At 37.2% G+C, this 22,899-nt stretch overlaps 2 protein-coding genes and 1 long non-coding RNA gene across 3 annotated transcripts; all 3 read left to right on the plus strand.

Moving 5' to 3' along the window:
* Positions 1–42: 42 nt before the first annotated feature.
* On the plus strand, positions 43–8,729 carry LOC139505126 (uncharacterized). The gene is made up of 9 exons (XR_011659555.1): positions 43–130; positions 662–730; positions 1,496–2,128; positions 2,887–2,955; positions 3,721–4,353; positions 5,112–5,180; positions 5,946–6,578; positions 7,337–7,405; positions 8,171–8,729. It is a non-coding gene; the product is annotated as an uncharacterized lncRNA (long non-coding RNA).
* A 6,464-nt stretch (positions 8,730–15,193) lies between these two features.
* LOC139505122 (uncharacterized) lies at positions 15,194–19,295 on the plus strand (the record flags this gene model as incomplete). The annotated part of the gene is given in 1 exon segment (XM_071294929.1): positions 15,194–19,295. A coding segment is annotated over 1 exon segment (3,972 nt), but the record flags the coding sequence as incomplete, so codon positions are not given.
* Positions 19,296–20,075: 780 nt separating this feature from the next.
* LOC139505123 (uncharacterized) lies at positions 20,076–20,915 on the plus strand. Its single transcript, XM_071294930.1, has one exon. The coding sequence runs from the start codon at positions 20,076–20,078 to the stop codon at positions 20,913–20,915; it is 840 nt and encodes a 279-aa protein (XP_071151031.1).
* The last annotated feature ends 1,984 nt before the right edge of the window (positions 20,916–22,899 follow it).

Below are 22,899 nucleotides of genomic sequence, written 5' to 3' on the forward strand. Positions count from 1 at the left end.
GAAAGCATTACAGGCACGGGGCTGAACACTTTTTTTAGGCACAATTCTAACTTTGTTTACACCCCGAGAGATCCGAAAGGAATTTGTTTATGAATTGAAAAAGGCATGAACTAACATAATAGTTTTATCTGTAAGTAAACATGACACAATACAGTCTTTGTTATGTAATTATCACTCCGGTTTACAGGAATAACTGATAATCAAGGGAGATAACACACTCCATACGAGTAAAGTGAAATACATCATCATCATGTGCTTTTATCCAATAATTTGACCCATGGTCAGTCAGTAGATATCATAGGCAGTTAATAAACAGACAAACATGTACAAATGTACATGTATTAAAGAAATCATGAATTATTATTTGTAATGCACACTAGCAAATCACAAGATATTGTCTTTTCTCAGTGAAAAAGGGGGAGGGTCAACAAACCTTTCGAAAACAATATTGCTGCACCTTTTCAACTATTAAGCTAGTTAGCTACCACTCGTTGCTTCTAATATAAAAGATTTAAATGAAGGTTGATAAGCCACAAGGGAGAAGCATTTTTCTTTCTTTGCGATAAAACGTTCAAGAATTTGATTTTTGCTCTCTCAATAATACTTATGCATTCAAACCAAATAATAACACAGCCTGAGTAATTTTTTTGTCTTATTTCAGTTCCAGTCATATCATTACTTTTTAACCTGAGATGACAAACTAGAGGTTTTAAAAGGTCCTGAATAACTGGTAAGCATTTTGTTTTATTTGGCAAGCTCTAAATTGTTTATTTATGGTATTTATGCAATTCAAATTACAGTCGGTATGTTAAAAATATACTGATATGCAAACTGTTGCTATGGTCTTGGCATTAAATGAAAATGCTTGGTTACTGATCTTTTCGACTCCATATTTCAAGTTAAACCTTGCGGCAACTGTTCCTCATGTAACACTGCAAACTATAATTAGCATTATTTTGATATGTCGTTATTTAATGACGCCATATTACGTGTGATGTCACAATGTTTCCTTTAAAAACCTCATGCCGATATCTCACTGATAAAAGATTTTCACTGAAATACATGTAAAAAACATTTTTTCTCAAATACAATTATGTGAAAGAACCAAGTTTTGAAAATTTGCACTTCATCGCACTCTAATTATATGATTCAAATGACTTTTACAGTAGTTTATAGTGGTTTCTACAGTATAAAATACCAGGTTTCCACCGGCTAGAATAATTAAGTATTTTGGTGTTTTTTTTATGAAATCTTCATTTTTGCATAATTTCTCTGTCAAAATGCACTTTTAGGCACCAGAAAATTTTATTGAATGCTTTAACAGGGTCTGTGTGTTGTATTTTAAGGTTACATTCAGATGTTTTGTCCTTCTTTTGACTAGTGAAGGTATACTGTTAGAAATTAATTATGCATACACTTTGTATTCAAAATAAATAAATATAACGATAAAAGTGTCATTGCCTTATAGTGCTGAAACAACATTATTTTTTTTCAGAAATGGACAAAAATACACAGATTTATTCAGAATGTCATACCGATGAAGATCACATAAAAGTATTTGGAAAAATCAGAACTATGGATTGCAATATGGGACAACATCCCTAATGCGCCTTGAAATGAGGAACTCAAAAGTCACGTGTAAAGAAAAAATCTCTGTGTAGTGATATTGGACATGTTTCTATTTTTAACAAATGACTGAACTTAATTATTTGTGGTGATTAGGAAAGTAGAGGAACATAGAATAAATGTGTAAAAACTATGGAGCTATTGAATGTGTTCAAAGTATTAAATTTTCAAAGAACTTATTGTGTTAAAAAGGGGATATTTTACCACAAGGAGCCGCATCACAAAAGGATGTTCGGGGTTTGCTAATTTACGGAAAAAGTAATCTCACTTCGTACCCCGAAAATTTAACCACATATGTGAAAATGTCACAGCTTCGAAACAAGCTATCATACATATCCAAGTTTACGATATGGACTGAGCTACAGGAAAAAACGTTACCATTATCGCCTATGGAAAAACAATTAAAGATATTGAGCCAATTTACAAAAGATAAATCAGAAGTTATCAGAGTGATCTATGGATGATTTCACCTTGTACACCCGGGAAAATTGTGAAAATGATGGTAAGTATTTTTTTATTTATACCCAGATATCCCAGATGATTTCAGATAACCATTATAGATAAATACCAGCAGATACTCAATGAAATTTTCGCTTTTAGAAAGCATTACAGGCACGGGGCTGAACACTTTTTTTAGGCACAATTCTAACTTTGTTTACACCCCGAGAGATCCGAAAGGAATTTGTTTATGAATTGAAAAAGGCATGAACTAACATAATAGTTTTATCTGTAAGTAAACATGACACAATACAGTCTTTGTTATGTAATTATCACTCCGGTTTACAGGAATAACTGATAATCAAGGGAGATAACACACTCCATACGAGTAAAGTGAAATACATCATCATCATGTGCTTTTATCCAATAATTTGACCCATGGTCAGTCAGTAGATATCATAGGCAGTTAATAAACAGACAAACATGTACAAATGTACATGTATTAAAGAAATCATGAATTATTATTTGTAATGCACACTAGCAAATCACAAGATATTGTCTTTTCTCAGTGAAAAAGGGGGAGGGTCAACAAACCTTTCGAAAACAATATTGCTGCACCTTTTCAACTATTAAGCTAGTTAGCTACCACTCGTTGCTTCTAATATAAAAGATTTAAATGAAGGTTGATAAGCCACAAGGGAGAAGCATTTTTCTTTCTTTGCGATAAAACGTTCAAGAATTTGATTTTTGCTCTCTCAATAATACTTATGCATTCAAACCAAATAATAACACAGCCTGAGTAATTTTTTTGTCTTATTTCAGTTCCAGTCATATCATTACTTTTTAACCTGAGATGACAAACTAGAGGTTTTAAAAGGTCCTGAATAACTGGTAAGCATTTTGTTTTATTTGGCAAGCTCTAAATTGTTTATTTATGGTATTTATGCAATTCAAATTACAGTCGGTATGTTAAAAATATACTGATATGCAAACTGTTGCTATGGTCTTGGCATTAAATGAAAATGCTTGGTTACTGATCTTTTCGACTCCATATTTCAAGTTAAACCTTGCGGCAACTGTTCCTCATGTAACACTGCAAACTATAATTAGCATTATTTTGATATGTCGTTATTTAATGACGCCATATTACGTGTGATGTCACAATGTTTCCTTTAAAAACCTCATGCCGATATCTCACTGATAAAAGATTTTCACTGAAATACATGTAAAAAACATTTTTTCTCAAATACAATTATGTGAAAGAACCAAGTTTTGAAAATTTGCACTTCATCGCACTCTAATTATATGATTCAAATGACTTTTACAGTAGTTTATAGTGGTTTCTACAGTATAAAATACCAGGTTTCCACCGGCTAGAATAATTAAGTATTTTGGTGTTTTTTTTATGAAATCTTCATTTTTGCATAATTTCTCTGTCAAAATGCACTTTTAGGCACCAGAAAATTTTATTGAATGCTTTAACAGGGTCTGTGTGTTGTATTTTAAGGTTACATTCAGATGTTTTGTCCTTCTTTTGACTAGTGAAGGTATACTGTTAGAAATTAATTATGCATACACTTTGTATTCAAAATAAATAAATATAACGATAAAAGTGTCATTGCCTTATAGTGCTGAAACAACATTATTTTTTTTCAGAAATGGACAAAAATACACAGATTTATTCAGAATGTCATACCGATGAAGATCACATAAAAGTATTTGGAAAAATCAGAACTATGGATTGCAATATGGGACAACATCCCTAATGCGCCTTGAAATGAGGAACTCAAAAGTCACGTGTAAAGAAAAAATCTCTGTGTAGTGATATTGGACATGTTTCTATTTTTAACAAATGACTGAACTTAATTATTTGTGGTGATTAGGAAAGTAGAGGAACATAGAATAAATGTGTAAAAACTATGGAGCTATTGAATGTGTTCAAAGTATTAAATTTTCAAAGAACTTATTGTGTTAAAAAGGGGATATTTTACCACAAGGAGCCGCATCACAAAAGGATGTTCGGGGTTTGCTAATTTACGGAAAAAGTAATCTCACTTCGTACCCCGAAAATTTAACCACATATGTGAAAATGTCACAGCTTCGAAACAAGCTATCATACATATCCAAGTTTACGATATGGACTGAGCTACAGGAAAAAACGTTACCATTATCGCCTATGGAAAAACAATTAAAGATATTGAGCCAATTTACAAAAGATAAATCAGAAGTTATCAGAGTGATCTATGGATGATTTCACCTTGTACACCCGGGAAAATTGTGAAAATGATGGTAAGTATTTTTTTATTTATACCCAGATATCCCAGATGATTTCAGATAACCATTATAGATAAATACCAGCAGATACTCAATGAAATTTTCGCTTTTAGAAAGCATTACAGGCACGGGGCTGAACACTTTTTTTAGGCACAATTCTAACTTTGTTTACACCCCGAGAGATCCGAAAGGAATTTGTTTATGAATTGAAAAAGGCATGAACTAACATAATAGTTTTATCTGTAAGTAAACATGACACAATACAGTCTTTGTTATGTAATTATCACTCCGGTTTACAGGAATAACTGATAATCAAGGGAGATAACACACTCCATACGAGTAAAGTGAAATACATCATCATCATGTGCTTTTATCCAATAATTTGACCCATGGTCAGTCAGTAGATATCATAGGCAGTTAATAAACAGACAAACATGTACAAATGTACATGTTTTAAAGAAATCATGAATTATTATTTGTAATGCACACTAGCAAATCACAAGATATTGTCTTTTCTCAGTGAAAAAGGGGGAGGGTCAACAAACCTTTCGAAAACAATATTGCTGCACCTTTTCAACTATTAAGCTAGTTAGCTACCACTCGTTGCTTCTAATATAAAAGATTTAAATGAAGGTTGATAAGCCACAAGGGAGAAGCATTTTTCTTTCTTTGCGATAAAACGTTCAAGAATTTGATTTTTGCTCTCTCAATAATACTTATGCATTCAAACCAAATAATAACACAGCCTGAGTAATTTTTTTGTCTTATTTCAGTTCCAGTCATATCATTACTTTTTAACCTGAGATGACAAACTAGAGGTTTTAAAAGGTCCTGAATAACTGGTAAGCATTTTGTTTTATTTGGCAAGCTCTAAATTGTTTATTTATGGTATTTATGCAATTCAAATTACAGTCGGTATGTTAAAAATATACTGATATGCAAACTGTTGCTATGGTCTTGGCATTAAATGAAAATGCTTGGTTACTGATCTTTTCGACTCCATATTTCAAGTTAAACCTTGCGGCAACTGTTCCTCATGTAACACTGCAAACTATAATTAGCATTATTTTGATATGTCGTTATTTAATGACGCCATATTACGTGTGATGTCACAATGTTTCCTTTAAAAACCTCATGCCGATATCTCACTGATAAAAGATTTTCACTGAAATACATGTAAAAAACATTTTTTCTCAAATACAATTATGTGAAAGAACCAAGTTTTGAAAATTTGCACTTCATCGCACTCTAATTATATGATTCAAATGACTTTTACAGTAGTTTATAGTGGTTTCTACAGTATAAAATACCAGGTTTCCACCGGCTAGAATAATTAAGTATTTTGGTGTTTTTTTTATGAAATCTTCATTTTTGCATAATTTCTCTGTCAAAATGCACTTTTAGGCACCAGAAAATTTTATTGAATGCTTTAACAGGGTCTGTGTGTTGTATTTTAAGGTTACATTCAGATGTTTTGTCCTTCTTTTGACTAGTGAAGGTATACTGTTAGAAATTAATTATGCATACACTTTGTATTCAAAATAAATAAATATAACGATAAAAGTGTCATTGCCTTATAGTGCTGAAACAACATTATTTTTTTTCAGAAATGGACAAAAATACACAGATTTATTCAGAATGTCATACCGATGAAGATCACATAAAAGTATTTGGAAAAATCAGAACTATGGATTGCAATATGGGACAACATCCCTAATGCGCCTTGAAATGAGGAACTCAAAAGTCACGTGTAAAGAAAAAATCTCTGTGTAGTGATATTGGACATGTTTCTATTTTTAACAAATGACTGAACTTAATTATTTGTGGTGATTAGGAAAGTAGAGGAACATAGAATAAATGTGTAAAAACTATGGAGCTATTGAATGTGTTCAAAGTATTAAATTTTCAAAGAACTTATTGTGTTAAAAAGGGGATATTTTACCACAAGGAGCCGCATCACAAAAGGATGTTCGGGGTTTGCTAATTTACGGAAAAAGTAATCTCACTTCGTACCCCGAAAATTTAACCACATATGTGAAAATGTCACAGCTTCGAAACAAGCTATCATACATATCCAAGTTTACGATATGGACTGAGCTACAGGAAAAAACGTTACCATTATCGCCTATGGAAAAACAATTAAAGATATTGAGCCAATTTACAAAAGATAAATCAGAAGTTATCAGAGTGATCTATGGATGATTTCACCTTGTACACCCGGGAAAATTGTGAAAATGATGGTAAGTATTTTTTTATTTATACCCAGATATCCCAGATGATTTCAGATAACCATTATAGATAAATACCAGCAGATACTCAATGAAATTTTCGCTTTTAGAAAGCATTACAGGCACGGGGCTGAACACTTTTTTTAGGCACAATTCTAACTTTGTTTACACCCCGAGAGATCCGAAAGGAATTTGTTTATGAATTGAAAAAGGCATGAACTAACATAATAGTTTTATCTGTAAGTAAACATGACACAATACAGTCTTTGTTATGTAATTATCACTCCGGTTTACAGGAATAACTGATAATCAAGGGAGATAACACACTCCATACGAGTAAAGTGAAATACATCATCATCATGTGCTTTTATCCAATAATTTGACCCATGGTCAGTCAGTAGATATCATAGGCAGTTAATAAACAGACAAACATGTACAAATGTACATGTATTAAAGAAATCATGAATTATTATTTGTAATGCACACTAGCAAATCACAAGATATTGTCTTTTCTCAGTGAAAAAGGGGGAGGGTCAACAAACCTTTCGAAAACAATATTGCTGCACCTTTTCAACTATTAAGCTAGTTAGCTACCACTCGTTGCTTCTAATATAAAAGATTTAAATGAAGGTTGATAAGCCACAAGGGAGAAGCATTTTTCTTTCTTTGCGATAAAACGTTCAAGAATTTGATTTTTGCTCTCTCAATAATACTTATGCATTCAAACCAAATAATAACACAGCCTGAGTAATTTTTTTGTCTTATTTCAGTTCCAGTCATATCATTACTTTTTAACCTGAGATGACAAACTAGAGGTTTTAAAAGGTCCTGAATAACTGGTAAGCATTTTGTTTTATTTGGCAAGCTCTAAATTGTTTATTTATGGTATTTATGCAATTCAAATTACAGTCGGTATGTTAAAAATATACTGATATGCAAACTGTTGCTATGGTCTTGGCATTAAATGAAAATGCTTGGTTACTGATCTTTTCGACTCCATATTTCAAGTTAAACCTTGCGGCAACTGTTCCTCATGTAACACTGCAAACTATAATTAGCATTATTTTGATATGTCGTTATTTAATGACGCCATATTACGTGTGATGTCACAATGTTTCCTTTAAAAACCTCATGCCGATATCTCACTGATAAAAGATTTTCACTGAAATACATGTAAAAAACATTTTTTCTCAAATACAATTATGTGAAAGAACCAAGTTTTGAAAATTTGCACTTCATCGCACTCTAATTATATGATTCAAATGACTTTTACAGTAGTTTATAGTGGTTTCTACAGTATAAAATACCAGGTTTCCACCGGCTAGAATAATTAAGTATTTTGGTGTTTTTTTTATGAAATCTTCATTTTTGCATAATTTCTCTGTCAAAATGCACTTTTAGGCACCAGAAAATTTTATTGAATGCTTTAACAGGGTCTGTGTGTTGTATTTTAAGGTTACATTCAGATGTTTTGTCCTTCTTTTGACTAGTGAAGGTATACTGTTAGAAATTAATTATGCATACACTTTGTATTCAAAATAAATAAATATAACGATAAAAGTGTCATTGCCTTATAGTGCTGAAACAACATTATTTTTTTTCAGAAATGGACAAAAATACACAGATTTATTCAGAATGTCATACCGATGAAGATCACATAAAAGTATTTGGAAAAATCAGAACTATGGATTGCAATATGGGACAACATCCCTAATGCGCCTTGAAATGAGGAACTCAAAAGTCACGTGTAAAGAAAAAATCTCTGTGTAGTGATATTGGACATGTTTCTATTTTTAACAAATGACTGAACTTAATTATTTGTGGTGATTAGGAAAGTAGAGGAACATAGAATAAATGTGTAAAAACTATGGAGCTATTGAATGTGTTCAAAGTATTAAATTTTCAAAGAACTTATTGTGTTAAAAAGGGGATATTTTACCACAAGGAGCCGCATCACAAAAGGATGTTCGGGGTTTGCTAATTTACGGAAAAAGTAATCTCACTTCGTACCCCGAAAATTTAACCACATATGTGAAAATGTCACAGCTTCGAAACAAGCTATCATACATATCCAAGTTTACGATATGGACTGAGCTACAGGAAAAAACGTTACCATTATCGCCTATGGAAAAACAATTAAAGATATTGAGCCAATTTACAAAAGATAAATCAGAAGTTATCAGAGTGATCTATGGATGATTTCACCTTGTACACCCGGGAAAATTGTGAAAATGATGGTAAGTATTTTTTTATTTATACCCAGATATCCCAGATGATTTCAGATAACCATTATAGATAAATACCAGCAGATACTCAATGAAATTTTCGCTTTTAGAAAGCATTACAGGCACGGGGCTGAACACTTTTTTTAGGCACAATTCTAACTTTGTTTACACCCCGAGAGATCCGAAAGGAATTTGTTTATGAATTGAAAAAGGCATGAACTAACATAATAGTTTTATCTGTAAGTAAACATGACACAATACAGTCTTTGTTATGTAATTATCACTCCGGTTTACAGGAATAACTGATAATCAAGGGAGATAACACACTCCATACGAGTAAAGTGAAATACATCATCATCATGTGCTTTTATCCAATAATTTGACCCATGGTCAGTCAGTAGATATCATAGGCAGTTAATAAACAGACAAACATGTACAAATGTACATGTATTAAAGAAATCATGAATTATTATTTGTAATGCACACTAGCAAATCACAAGATATTGTCTTTTCTCAGTGAAAAAGGGGGAGGGTCAACAAACCTTTCGAAAACAATATTGCTGCACCTTTTCAACTATTAAGCTAGTTAGCTACCACTCGTTGCTTCTAATATAAAAGATTTAAATGAAGGTTGATAAGCCACAAGGGAGAAGCATTTTTCTTTCTTTGCGATAAAACGTTCAAGAATTTGATTTTTGCTCTCTCAATAATACTTATGCATTCAAACCAAATAATAACACAGCCTGAGTAATTTTTTTGTCTTATTTCAGTTCCAGTCATATCATTACTTTTTAACCTGAGATGACAAACTAGAGGTTTTAAAAGGTCCTGAATAACTGGTAAGCATTTTGTTTTATTTGGCAAGCTCTAAATTGTTTATTTATGGTATTTATGCAATTCAAATTACAGTCGGTATGTTAAAAATATACTGATATGCAAACTGTTGCTATGGTCTTGGCATTAAATGAAAATGCTTGGTTACTGATCTTTTCGACTCCATATTTCAAGTTAAACCTTGCGGCAACTGTTCCTCATGTAACACTGCAAACTATAATTAGCATTATTTTGATATGTCGTTATTTAATGACGCCATATTACGTGTGATGTCACAATGTTTCCTTTAAAAACCTCATGCCGATATCTCACTGATAAAAGATTTTCACTGAAATACATGTAAAAAACATTTTTTCTCAAATACAATTATGTGAAAGAACCAAGTTTTGAAAATTTGCACTTCATCGCACTCTAATTATATGATTCAAATGACTTTTACAGTAGTTTATAGTGGTTTCTACAGTATAAAATACCAGGTTTCCACCGGCTAGAATAATTAAGTATTTTGGTGTTTTTTTTATGAAATCTTCATTTTTGCATAATTTCTCTGTCAAAATGCACTTTTAGGCACCAGAAAATTTTATTGAATGCTTTAACAGGGTCTGTGTGTTGTATTTTAAGGTTACATTCAGATGTTTTGTCCTTCTTTTGACTAGTGAAGGTATACTGTTAGAAATTAATTATGCATACACTTTGTATTCAAAATAAATAAATATAACGATAAAAGTGTCATTGCCTTATAGTGCTGAAACAACATTATTTTTTTTCAGAAATGGACAAAAATACACAGATTTATTCAGAATGTCATACCGATGAAGATCACATAAAAGTATTTGGAAAAATCAGAACTATGGATTGCAATATGGGACAACATCCCTAATGCGCCTTGAAATGAGGAACTCAAAAGTCACGTGTAAAGAAAAAATCTCTGTGTAGTGATATTGGACATGTTTCTATTTTTAACAAATGACTGAACTTAATTATTTGTGGTGATTAGGAAAGTAGAGGAACATAGAATAAATGTGTAAAAACTATGGAGCTATTGAATGTGTTCAAAGTATTAAATTTTCAAAGAACTTATTGTGTTAAAAAGGGGATATTTTACCACAAGGAGCCGCATCACAAAAGGATGTTCGGGGTTTGCTAATTTACGGAAAAAGTAATCTCACTTCGTACCCCGAAAATTTAACCACATATGTGAAAATGTCACAGCTTCGAAACAAGCTATCATACATATCCAAGTTTACAATATGGACTGAGCTACAGGAAAAAACGTTACCATTATCGCCTATGGAAAAACAATTAAAGATATTGAGCCAGTTCAGTTCGAATTCGTTGTATCCGGGATACCATATCCCCCCTTTGAACCCTCTACTGACAAACTCGTACGGGTCTAGGGTATAAGTGCTATGGGCCATTTTAAAGGCAATAAGTACCTCTTCCTCTGGTAGCATTGCCCACGTGGAGAATCTCTTCGTTTGGCCAGCCGGCAATAGTTCATTTTCGAATTTGTGATATACCAGGGTATCCCCCTTATCCTTTTCTGACTAACTCGTACGGGTCTAGGGCAAAAGTGCTATGGGCCATTTTAGAGGCAATACCAACCTCTACCTCTGGTATAATGGTCGATGTGGAGAATCTCTTAGTTTGGCCAGCCGGCAATAGTTCAGTTCGAATTCGTTGTATCCGAGATACCATATCCCCCCTTTGAACCCTCTACTGACAAACTCGTACGGGTCTAGGGTATAAGTGCTATGGGCCATTTTAAGGGCAATAAGTACCTCTTCCTCTGGTAGCATTGCCCACGTGGAGAATCTCTTCGTTTGGCCAGCCGGCAATAGTTCATTTTCGAATTTGTGATATACCATGGTACCCCCCTTATCCTTTTCTGACTAACTCGTACGGGTCTAGGGCATAAGTGCTATGGACCATTTTAGAGGCAATACCAACCTCTACCTCTGGTATAATGGTCGATGTGGAGAATCTCTTAGTTTGGCCAGCCGGCAATAGTTCAGTTCGAATTCGTTGTATCCGGGATACCATATCCCCCCTTTGAACCCTCTACTGACAAACTCGTACGGGTCTAGGGTATAAGTGCTATGGGCCATTTTAAAGGCAATAAGTACCTCTTCCTCTGGTAGCATTGCCCACGTGGAGAATCTCTTCGTTTGGCCAGCCGGCAATAGTTCATTTTCGAATTTGTGATATACCAGGGTATCCCCCTTATCCTTTTCTGACTAACTCGTACGGGTCTAGGGCAAAAGTGCTATGGGCCATTTTAGAGGCAATACCAACCTCTACCTCTGGTATAATGGTCGATGTGGAGAATCTCTTAGTTTGGCCAGCCGGCAATAGTTCAGTTCGAATTCGTTGTATCCGAGATACCATATCCCCCCTTTGAACCCTCTACTGACAAACTCGTACGGGTCTAGGGTATAAGTGCTATGGGCCATTTTAAGGGCAATAAGTACCTCTTCCTCTGGTAGCATTGCCCACGTGGAGAATCTCTTCGTTTGGCCAGCCGGCAATAGTTCATTTTCGAATTTGTGATATACCATGGTACCCCCCTTATCCTTTTCTGACTAACTCGTACGGGTCTAGGGCATAAGTGCTATGGACCATTTTAGAGGCAATACCAACCTCTACCTCTGGTATAATGGTCGATGTGGAGAATCTCTTAGTTTGGCCAGCCGGCAATAGTTCAGTTCGAATTCGTTGTATCCGGGATACCATATCCCCCCTTTGAACCCTCTACTGACAAACTCGTACGGGTCTAGGGTATAAGTGCTATGGGCCATTTTAAAGGCAATAAGTACCTCTTCCTCTGGTAGCATTGCCCACGTGGAGAATCTCTTCGTTTGGCCAGCCGGCAATAGTTCATTTTCGAATTTGTGATATACCAGGGTATCCCCCTTATCCTTTTCTGACTAACTCGTACGGGTCTAGGGCAAAAGTGCTATGGGCCATTTTAGAGGCAATACCAACCTCTACCTCTGGTATAATGGTCGATGTGGAGAATCTCTTAGTTTGGCCAGCCGGCAATAGTTCAGTTCGAATTCGTTGTATCCGAGATACCATATCCCCCCTTTGAACCCTCTACTGACAAACTCGTACGGGTCTAGGGTATAAGTGCTATGGGCCATTTTAAGGGCAATAAGTACCTCTTCCTCTGGTAGCATTGCCCACGTGGAGAATCTCTTCGTTTGGCCAGCCGGCAATAGTTCATTTTCGAATTTGTGATATACCATGGTACCCCCCTTATCCTTTTCTGACTAACTCGTACGGGTCTAGGGCATAAGTGCTATGGACCATTTTAGAGGCAATACCAACCTCTACCTCTGGTATAATGGTCGATGTGGAGAATCTCTTAGTTTGGCCAGCCGGCAATAGTTCAGTTCGAATTCGTTGTATCCGGGATACCATATCCCCCCTTTGAACCCTCTACTGACAAACTCGTACGGGTCTAGGGTATAAGTGCTATGGGCCATTTTAAAGGCAATAAGTACCTCTTCCTCTGGTAGCATTGCCCACGTGGAGAATCTCTTCGTTTGGCCAGCCGGCAATAGTTCATTTTCGAATTTGTGATATACCAGGGTATCCCCCTTATCCTTTTCTGACTAACTCGTACGGGTCTAGGGCAAAAGTGCTATGGGCCATTTTAGAGGCAATACCAACCTCTACCTCTGGTATAATGGTCGATGTGGAGAATCTCTTAGTTTGGCCAGCCGGCAATAGTTCAGTTCGAATTCGTTGTATCCGGGATACCATATCCCCCCTTTGAACCCTCTACTGACAAACTCGTACGGGTCTAGGGTATAAGTGCTATGGGCCATTTTAAAGGCAATAAGTACCTCTTCCTCTGGTAGCATTGCCCACGTGGAGAATCTCTTCGTTTGGCCAGCCGGCAATAGTTCATTTTCGAATTTGTGATATACCAGGGTATCCCCCTTATCCTTTTCTGACTAACTCGTACGGGTCTAGGGCAAAAGTGCTATGGGCCATTTTAGAGGCAATACCAACCTCTACCTCTGGTATAATGGTCGATGTGGAGAATCTCTTAGTTTGGCCAGCCGGCAATAGTTCAGTTCGAATTCGTTGTATCCGAGATACCATATCCCCCCTTTGAACCCTCTACTGACAAACTCGTACGGGTCTAGGGTATAAGTGCTATGGGCCATTTTAAGGGCAATAAGTACCTCTTCCTCTGGTAGCATTGCCCACGTGGAGAATCTCTTCGTTTGGCCAGCCGGCAATAGTTCATTTTCGAATTTGTGATATACCATGGTACCCCCCTTATCCTTTTCTGACTAACTCGTACGGGTCTAGGGCATAAGTGCTATGGACCATTTTAGAGGCAATACCAACCTCTACCTCTGGTATAATGGTCGATGTGGAGAATCTCTTAGTTTGGCCAGCCGGCAATAGTTCAGTTCGAATTCGTTGTATCCGGGATACCATATCCCCCCTTTGAACCCTCTACTGACAAACTCGTACGGGTCTAGGGTATAAGTGCTATGGGCCATTTTAAAGGCAATAAGTACCTCTTCCTCTGGTAGCATTGCCCACGTGGAGAATCTCTTCGTTTGGCCAGCCGGCAATAGTTCATTTTCGAATTTGTGATATACCAGGGTATCCCCCTTATCCTTTTCTGACTAACTCGTACGGGTCTAGGGCAAAAGTGCTATGGGCCATTTTAGAGGCAATACCAACCTCTACCTCTGGTATAATGGTCGATGTGGAGAATCTCTTAGTTTGGCCAGCCGGCAATAGTTCAGTTCGAATTCGTTGTATCCGAGATACCATATCCCCCCTTTGAACCCTCTACTGACAAACTCGTACGGGTCTAGGGTATAAGTGCTATGGGCCATTTTAAGGGCAATAAGTACCTCTTCCTCTGGTAGCATTGCCCACGTGGAGAATCTCTTCGTTTGGCCAGCCGGCAATAGTTCATTTTCGAATTTGTGATATACCATGGTACCCCCCTTATCCTTTTCTGACTAACTCGTACGGGTCTAGGGCATAAGTGCTATGGACCATTTTAGAGGCAATACCAACCTCTACCTCTGGTATAATGGTCGATGTGGAGAATCTCTTAGTTTGGCCAGCCGGCAATAGTTCAGTTCGAATTCGTTGTATCCGGGATACCATATCCCCCCTTTGAACCCTCTACTGACAAACTCGTACGGGTCTAGGGTATAAGTGCTATGGGCCATTTTAAAGGCAATAAGTACCTCTTCCTCTGGTAGCATTGCCCACGTGGAGAATCTCTTCGTTTGGCCAGCCGGCAATAGTTCATTTTCGAATTTGTGATATACCAGGGTATCCCCCTTATCCTTTTCTGACTAACTCGTACGGGTCTAGGGCAAAAGTGCTATGGGCCATTTTAGAGGCAATACCAACCTCTACCTCTGGTATAATGGTCGATGTGGAGAATCTCTTAGTTTGGCCAGCCGGCAATAGTTCAGTTCGAATTCGTTGTATCCGAGATACCATATCCCCCCTTTGAACCTGTCGAGAATACCGCGGGAGTCAAGACGTCGCAATTTACCGTTATGTATCTAGGGTTGACGTCAGTGTGCGACGTGGCCTTAGCTGTTGTTATAATGAAGTAAACGTCAAACTGTATGGTTGTATTGTTTTCTATATACGATATTAGAAGTTAGCCTCGACATTTATGGTGCCGTGACCAAAAGGGAAAATGGATACAAAACTGAAAGCCATTCGTTCCGGACATAAAGGAGCAATTACAAGACTTTGGAAGAATTTTGGAGACATACGAGACACTTCCGAGATAGAAATTGAGGACGTCACAGCTATTTTAGATTCCATGTTACAGAAAAGGGATATTCTTAAAGATCTGAATGATAAAATTGTGGACGCAAGCTCGGATGAAGACGTGGTGGATGAAATTCAACAAACAGATGAGTACATGTTCGATTTAGATTCAAAAATTCGTCAAATTAGAAAACTCATTAATCCTTCCCAGTCGAAAAGTCATAATTTACCCGTCAATACTACCGTTTTTCAAGCTAGTAACGTTACTCCCTCTGATACACCCATGCATACCTTGATTTCACCTACAGCAAACAGTATACCCGCAAGCGACTCCTCTCAATTGAACCCGCACGCCAATTGTTTCACGTCGACATCTCATGTACAATCGAATGCAGCCTCGTTTTATACAAGTAACCCCGCTATATCAGAGATTATTCCTACTACGAACCCGTCTATGCATATTCCAAGTTTACATTCGTCTTCTAGCACAAATAATCAGTACCACAAATTACCAAAGTTGAACTTGCCTACTTTTAAAGGGAATATTTTAGATTGGCAATCCTTTTGGGATTCATATGAGACATCTATTCACACAAATCCAACACTCAGCGACGTACAGAAGTTTAACTACTTAAAGTCACTGCTACAGGGAGAAGCGTTTCAGACCGTATCAGGTTTTTCTATGACAAACACTAATTACGGCAAAGCTATTTCGTTGTTACAAGAGAGGTATGGACAGATACATACTATAATACAAACATACATGCAAGCTCTACTTGAGATTTCGCCGCCAATTTATACTTTAGTAAGCCTCCGCAATTATTATGACAAAACTGAAACTTACGTACGAGGTCTAGAGTCACTCGGACAGACTACAGACACTTATGGTTCACTACTGATACCCGTTATTCTGAACAAGTTGCCCGCAGAAATACGCCAAAACCTAGCAAGACAACACGGACCGTCAAGTTGGAATTTGAATGATTTGAGGAAGAGTATACTGAACGAAATTCAAATCATGGAGGCAGGACAAAATACAGGTACTTATCTTGATTCTATAGACCACCAGTTTGCAAACTCATCTATAAGTACATTTCACACAGGAAATAATTCACCACAAGGAAACACAACACACAACGCGAAGAAAAGCCAGCCCCGGAATATTAAGGAGAGACCATGTGTTTTTTGTAAAGACATACATCCACCAACATACTGTACCAAGGTTAGTGATCCTAAATCCCGCATATCTATAGTCAAACGAGACAATTTGTGCTTTAATTGTTTAGGAAATCATCATGCTAATGAGTGTAAATCTAAAAGAACGTGTAGACACTGTGACAAGAGACATCATTCCAGCTTATGTAATGTAAGTAACCATGGTAACAGGGAAACTCAAAACAACCCAGATATACAGAATAATCAAAGTCAGAATCAATCTACATCTGTAAGTCTCATCAATACTACTGAAAACAAGGAAGATACGAACATTTTACATTCATCGACACAGATGCGCACAACTGTACTATTGAAGACGGCTGTAGCTCCTGTATGGTCAGGTAGTATATGTACGGATACGAATATTTTATTTGATGAAGGTGCACAAAGATCTTTTTTAACAGATGATCTAGCGAAAAAATTGAATTTGAAAACTGAAGGAGTTGAAGTTGTACACCTATCGGCATTTGGAAAGGACAACACTAGCACGAGAGAACTACGTAAATCCACCGTACATATTGAAACAGGAAATAGACGTAAATTTCCAATTGAAGTTCTAATTGTACCTACAATAGCAGTCCCACTTCAGAATCACATGCACAACGTTAACCGAGATATGAACTATCTAAAAGGATTGAGACTCGCTCATCCAGTTACCAAAGAAGATTCCTTTGAAATTTCTTTACTTATTGGTGCCGACTATTATTGGGATTTTATTGAAGACGAGGTTATACGAGGAGATGGACCGACCGCGGTAAGATCAAAGCTTGGGTATTTGCTATCAGGACCCTTACAGTCAGGTATAGCACGTTCGTCTACGACAGCTGGCATCTTTAACTTACTAGTTTCGCACAAATCAGAAGAATTTAACTTGGAAGCGTTCTGGAAACTTGAATCGATAGGCATAGATTCATCCGAAAATCAAGAGAAAGAGACAAATTATTTGAAAGACTATCAGGAGTCATCAATTGAATTTCTAGGAGATAGGTATTCGGCGAAATTACCATGGAAACAAGATTACGAAGAATTACCGTCAAATTATGATGTCGCAAAAAGGAGAACGGAAAATGTTATCAGAAGAATAGGCAAAGATGCGACCATGTTAAAGAAATACGGAGATATTATAAAGGAACAGGAACTTCGCGGATTTATTGAGAGAGTTGATGAATTAGAACCGACAATTAACAAGGTACATTATATACCACACCATGCCGTTGTTAAGAAAGATTCCAGTACAACACCAATACGCATAGTGTATGACTGCAGTTGTAAGATGTATCAAAATCAACCTAGTCTGAATGATTGCTTAATGAAGACTCCTCCAGAGTTAAACGACTTATCAAAGATCTTGGTAAGATTTAGACTTCATCGATATGCTATCACTACCGACATTGAGAAGGCTTTTTTACATGTAGGACTCAACAAAGACGACCGAGATGTAACACGATTTCTATGGTTAAGTAACCCATCAGACGTAACCAGTCCGTTAATGACGTATAGATTTAAAGTGGTACTATTTGGAGCAACTTGCTCACCATTTATCTTGAGCGCTACTCTCTTAAAACATTTACAGCAAACCAACAGTAATACCGCAAGAATGCTTGAACGTGATTTATATGTGGATAACATTTTGACTAGCATTGACAGAGAGAGTGACGCTTTGAACTTCTTTGAGCAAGCAAGGCAAATGATGAGTAAGGCAGGATTTAATTTGAGGTCTTGGAATTCGAACAGCATAAAGGTACGACAACAAGCAGTATCTCAGACTGTTTTAGACACGGACACAGACACGAAAGTATTGGGAATGAGATGGAATAGTAACACAGATTATCTTTTCTATCCACACAAATGCAAGGAAGAAAGTACGACAAAACTTGTAACTAAACGAGAAATATTGAGATATTCGTCAGGAATTTACGATCCGCTAGGATTACTGAGTCCAGTGACTATAACGGCTAAAATTTTGTTGCAAGAAATATGGAAACTTGGATTACAATGGGACAGTATAATAGAAGGAGACATATGTAACCAATGGATCGGTATACGCGAGAATATTGAGACCGCTACACAAACAGTATTTCCTCGATATTATTTCACTGAGACTACAGGATCAACACAACACAGTCTTCACATATTTGTTGACGCAAGTACAAAGGCATATGGTGCGGTAGGATATATATGTAATGGAGAAGAGACAGCACTTGTAATGGCAAAGTCACGAGTAGCTCCGTTAAAGGAACTGACACTCCCACAACTTGAGTTAATGGCAGCCGTAATCGGAGCACGCTTAGCTAAACACCTTCAATCAACGTTGGAGTGCGAAAACATCACGTTTTGGTCGGATAGCCAGATTGTTTTACACTGGCTTAAGTCAACAAAGACATTAAAACGTTTCATACAAAATCGTGTGAATGAAATAAACGAATTGACAACATCATGGGAATGGAAGTATTGCCCTACAAGCGATAACCCAGCTGATCTAGTAACACGAGGGATAACGGCCGAACAATACACAAACAGCAAATTATGGATTAAAGGTCCGCATTGGTTAACAGACAGTTCAACATACCCAAAATCAACATCAATCGATACGTCTTTATCAGTTTTGTTAACAGAAAATGAAAGTACATGTATTAGCCAATCAAAGGACGATTCAGTTTGTCAATTTGGAATTAACTTTATTATTGATATTGAACGTTATTCGTCGTACCAGAAATTGTTACGTATCACGTCATATGTACTACGGTTTATAGAAAACTGTAGAATTGAAAAGAGTTTAAGGACACTAGAACATTTAAAACCAAGTGAATTATCCAAATCTGTTGAGTTGTGGATTCGAAATTGTCAGGAAACGGCTTTTGCTACGGAATATAACGCATTGAAGTATAACAGTAAATCACGGAACAGTTTACCGAGAATCAGACAATTAAGATTATTTCTTGACGACAGGAACATCATCAGATGTGGAGGAAGAATCCAGAATGCGCCCTTATCGGAGTCAACTAAATTTCCGTATATCTTACCTAACGATCATACAATTTCTAAACTTATTGTATTAAATGCCCATGAAAAAATTTGTCATTCCGGAGTAAATGCCACAATCGTACATCTAAGACAAAGTTTTTGGATACCCGCTATCCGACAGTTTGTTCGAAAAACACTCAGGAAATGTGTTACTTGTAGGAAGGTTGTTGGACAACCATATGCAGCACCGGATCCGCCGCCATTGCCTAAAATTCGACTACAAGAAGCTGAGCCTTTTACAGCTACAGGGATAGATTTCACAGGCGCATTACAAGTAAAAGATACCGAAAATGTCATAAAAAAAGTCTACATATGTTTATTCACTTGTGCCTCTACTAGAGCGATACACCTTGAAGTCGTTACAAATTTGTCAGAAGAAACATTTTTACAAGCTTTTCGGCGCTTTTCAAGCAGAAAATCTTTACCAAAAGTAGTTATGACAGACAATGGTTCTACTTTTGTATCCGCGTCAGAAGACATCAAACAACTTTGTAATTCAAAAAAGTTAAAAGAGACATTATCAGCACAAGGAATCGACTGGTTTTTCATCCCTAAACGTGCTCCATGGTTTGGTGGATGGTGGGAGCGTCTTATTGGAATGACGAAAACGAATCTGAAAAAAGTACTAGGAAAATCACTTGTAAATTTAGAGACTCTTCAGACAATCGTTACAGAGATAGAATCCGTCTTAAATGATCGACCCTTAACATATGTGTCTTCAGACCCGGAGGATCTTCAACCACTTACGCCAGCTCATCTTCTTTATGGACGTAGGATAAATACATTACCGTACATGGATACTCGTGAAATTGACATGTTTAATGAGACATTTATGAACAAAACAAAGTTTATCAAACGTGTTCAAAGACAATCATTACTCTTACAACAATTCTGGAACAGATGGAAAACAGAGTATTTGACGTCATTGCGTGAATTCCACAAGAAAACGGGAAACAATTCCACTATAATCAGAACAGGCGATATTGTTCAGATTCATGATGAAAACAGAAGAATAATGTGGAAAACCGGGATTGTGGAAAACCTAACCAAAGGAAATGATGGACTAGTTCGTTCCGCTATTATTCGAACCAAAACTGGAACCACATCACGTCCGATCGTCAAGTTGTATCCCCTTGAACTTTGTACAGACATCGAAACATCAAAGGACGAAGAAGCTCGACAGAAGAAAGAACCAAGTGCGACCACAAGCCGGATATTGCCAAACCGAGAAGCAGCCACAAGAGCCAGGGAAAATATTAAAAAATGGACAAAATAATGCGTAACCTATTAACTGTTCAGATTTATCATGGACTTTTACGAATATGCTTGATTTAATTGGCTAAGTGCAAAACCAATTATTTGACTATGTGAACAGGTGCGCGGAAAATATAGACACTGTTAATTATCGAAATAGACTCATTGTGAACCGAAAGATAACTAGTCTGGAAGCTAGTGACTGTGCTAAAGTTTTAAGTTTAAGTTTTGAAATTAAGAGACAGTAATTTTAATTTTTTTTTCTTGATTGTAATTTAAATTTTGATATTTACTTTTCGCCGCCCGGAGAATGTCGAGAATACCGCGGGAGTCAAGACGTCGCAATTTACCGTTATGTATCTAGGGTTGACGTCAGTGTGCGACGTGGCCTTAGCTGTTGTTATAATGAAGTAAACGTCAAACTGTATGGTTGTATTGTTTTCTATATACGATATTAGAAGTTAGCCTCGACAGAACCCTCTACTGACAAACTCGTACGGGTCTAGGGTATAAGTGCTATGGGCCATTTTAAGGGCAATAAGTACCTCTTCCTCTGGTAGCATTGCCCACGTGGAGAATCTCTTCGTTTGGCCAGCCGGCAATAGTTCATTTTCGAATTTGTGATATACCATGGTACCCCCCTTATCCTTTTCTGACTAACTCGTACGGGTCTAGGGCATAAGTGCTATGGACCATTTTAGAGGCAATACCAACCTCTACCTCTGGTATAATGGTCGATGTGGAGAATCTCTTAGTTTGGCCAGCCGGCAATAGTTCAGTTCGAATTCGTTGTATCCGGGATACCATATCCCCCCTTTGAACCCTCTACTGACAAACTCGTACGGGTCTAGGGTATAAGTGCTATGGGCCATTTTAAAGGCAATAAGTACCTCTTCCTCTGGTAGCATTGCCCACGTGGAGAATCTCTTCGTTTGGCCAGCCGGCAATAGTTCATTTTCGAATTTGTGATATACCAGGGTATCCCCCTTATCCTTTTCTGACTAACTCGTACGGGTCTAGGGCAAAAGTGCTATGGGCCATTTTAGAGGCAATACCAACCTCTACCTCTGGTATAATGGTCGATGTGGAGAATCTCTTAGTTTGGCCAGCCGGCAATAGTTCAGTTCGAATTCGTTGTATCCGAGATACCATATCCCCCCCCTTTGAACCCTCTACTGACAAACTCGTACGGGTCTAGGGTATAAGTGCTATGGGCCATTTTAAGGGCAATAAGTACCTCTTCCTCTGGTAGCATTGCCCACGTGGAGAATCTCTTCGTTTGGCCAGCCGGCAATAGTTCATTTTCGAATTTGTGATATACCATGGTACCCCCCTTATCCTTTTCTGACTAACTCGTACGGGTCTAGGGCATAAGTGCTATGGACCATTTTAGAGGCAATACCAACCTCTACCTCTGGTATAATGGTCGATGTGGAGAATCTCTTAGTTTGGCCAGCCGGCAATAGTTCAGTTCGAATTCGTTGTATCCGGGATACCATATCCCCCCTTTGAACCCTCTACTGACAAACTCGTACGGGTCTAGGGTATAAGTGCTATGGGCCATTTTTAAAGGCAATAAGTACCTCTTCCTCTGGTAGCATTGCCCACGTGGAGAATCTCTTCGTTTGGCCAGCCGGCAATAGTTCATTTTCGAATTTGTGATATACCAGGGTATCCCCCTTATCCTTTTCTGACTAACTCGTACGGGTCTAGGGCAAAAGTGCTATGGGCCATTTTAGAGGCAATACCAACCTCTACCTCTGGTATAATGGTCGATGTGGAGAATCTCTTAGTTTGGCCAGCCGGCAATAGTTCAGTTCGAATTCGTTGTATCCGAGATACCATATCCCCCCTTTGAACCCTCTACTGACAAACTCGTACGGGTCTAGGGTATAAGTGCTATGGGCCATTTTAAGGGCAATAAGTACCTCTTCCTCTGGTAGCATTGCCCACGTGGAGAATCTCTTCGTTTGGCCAGCCGGCAATAGTTCATTTTCGAATTTGTG

The sequence above is a fragment of the Mytilus edulis genome, unplaced genomic scaffold, assembly GCF_963676685.1.
Source record: "Mytilus edulis unplaced genomic scaffold, xbMytEdul2.2 SCAFFOLD_403, whole genome shotgun sequence".
Taxonomy (NCBI): Eukaryota; Metazoa; Mollusca; class Bivalvia; order Mytilida; family Mytilidae; genus Mytilus; species Mytilus edulis.

Coding starts and splice junctions, on each gene's coding strand:
- LOC139505123 (XM_071294930.1), top strand. CDS start 20,076: ATGACAGACAATGGTTCTACTTTTGTATCCGCGTCAGAAGACATCAAA.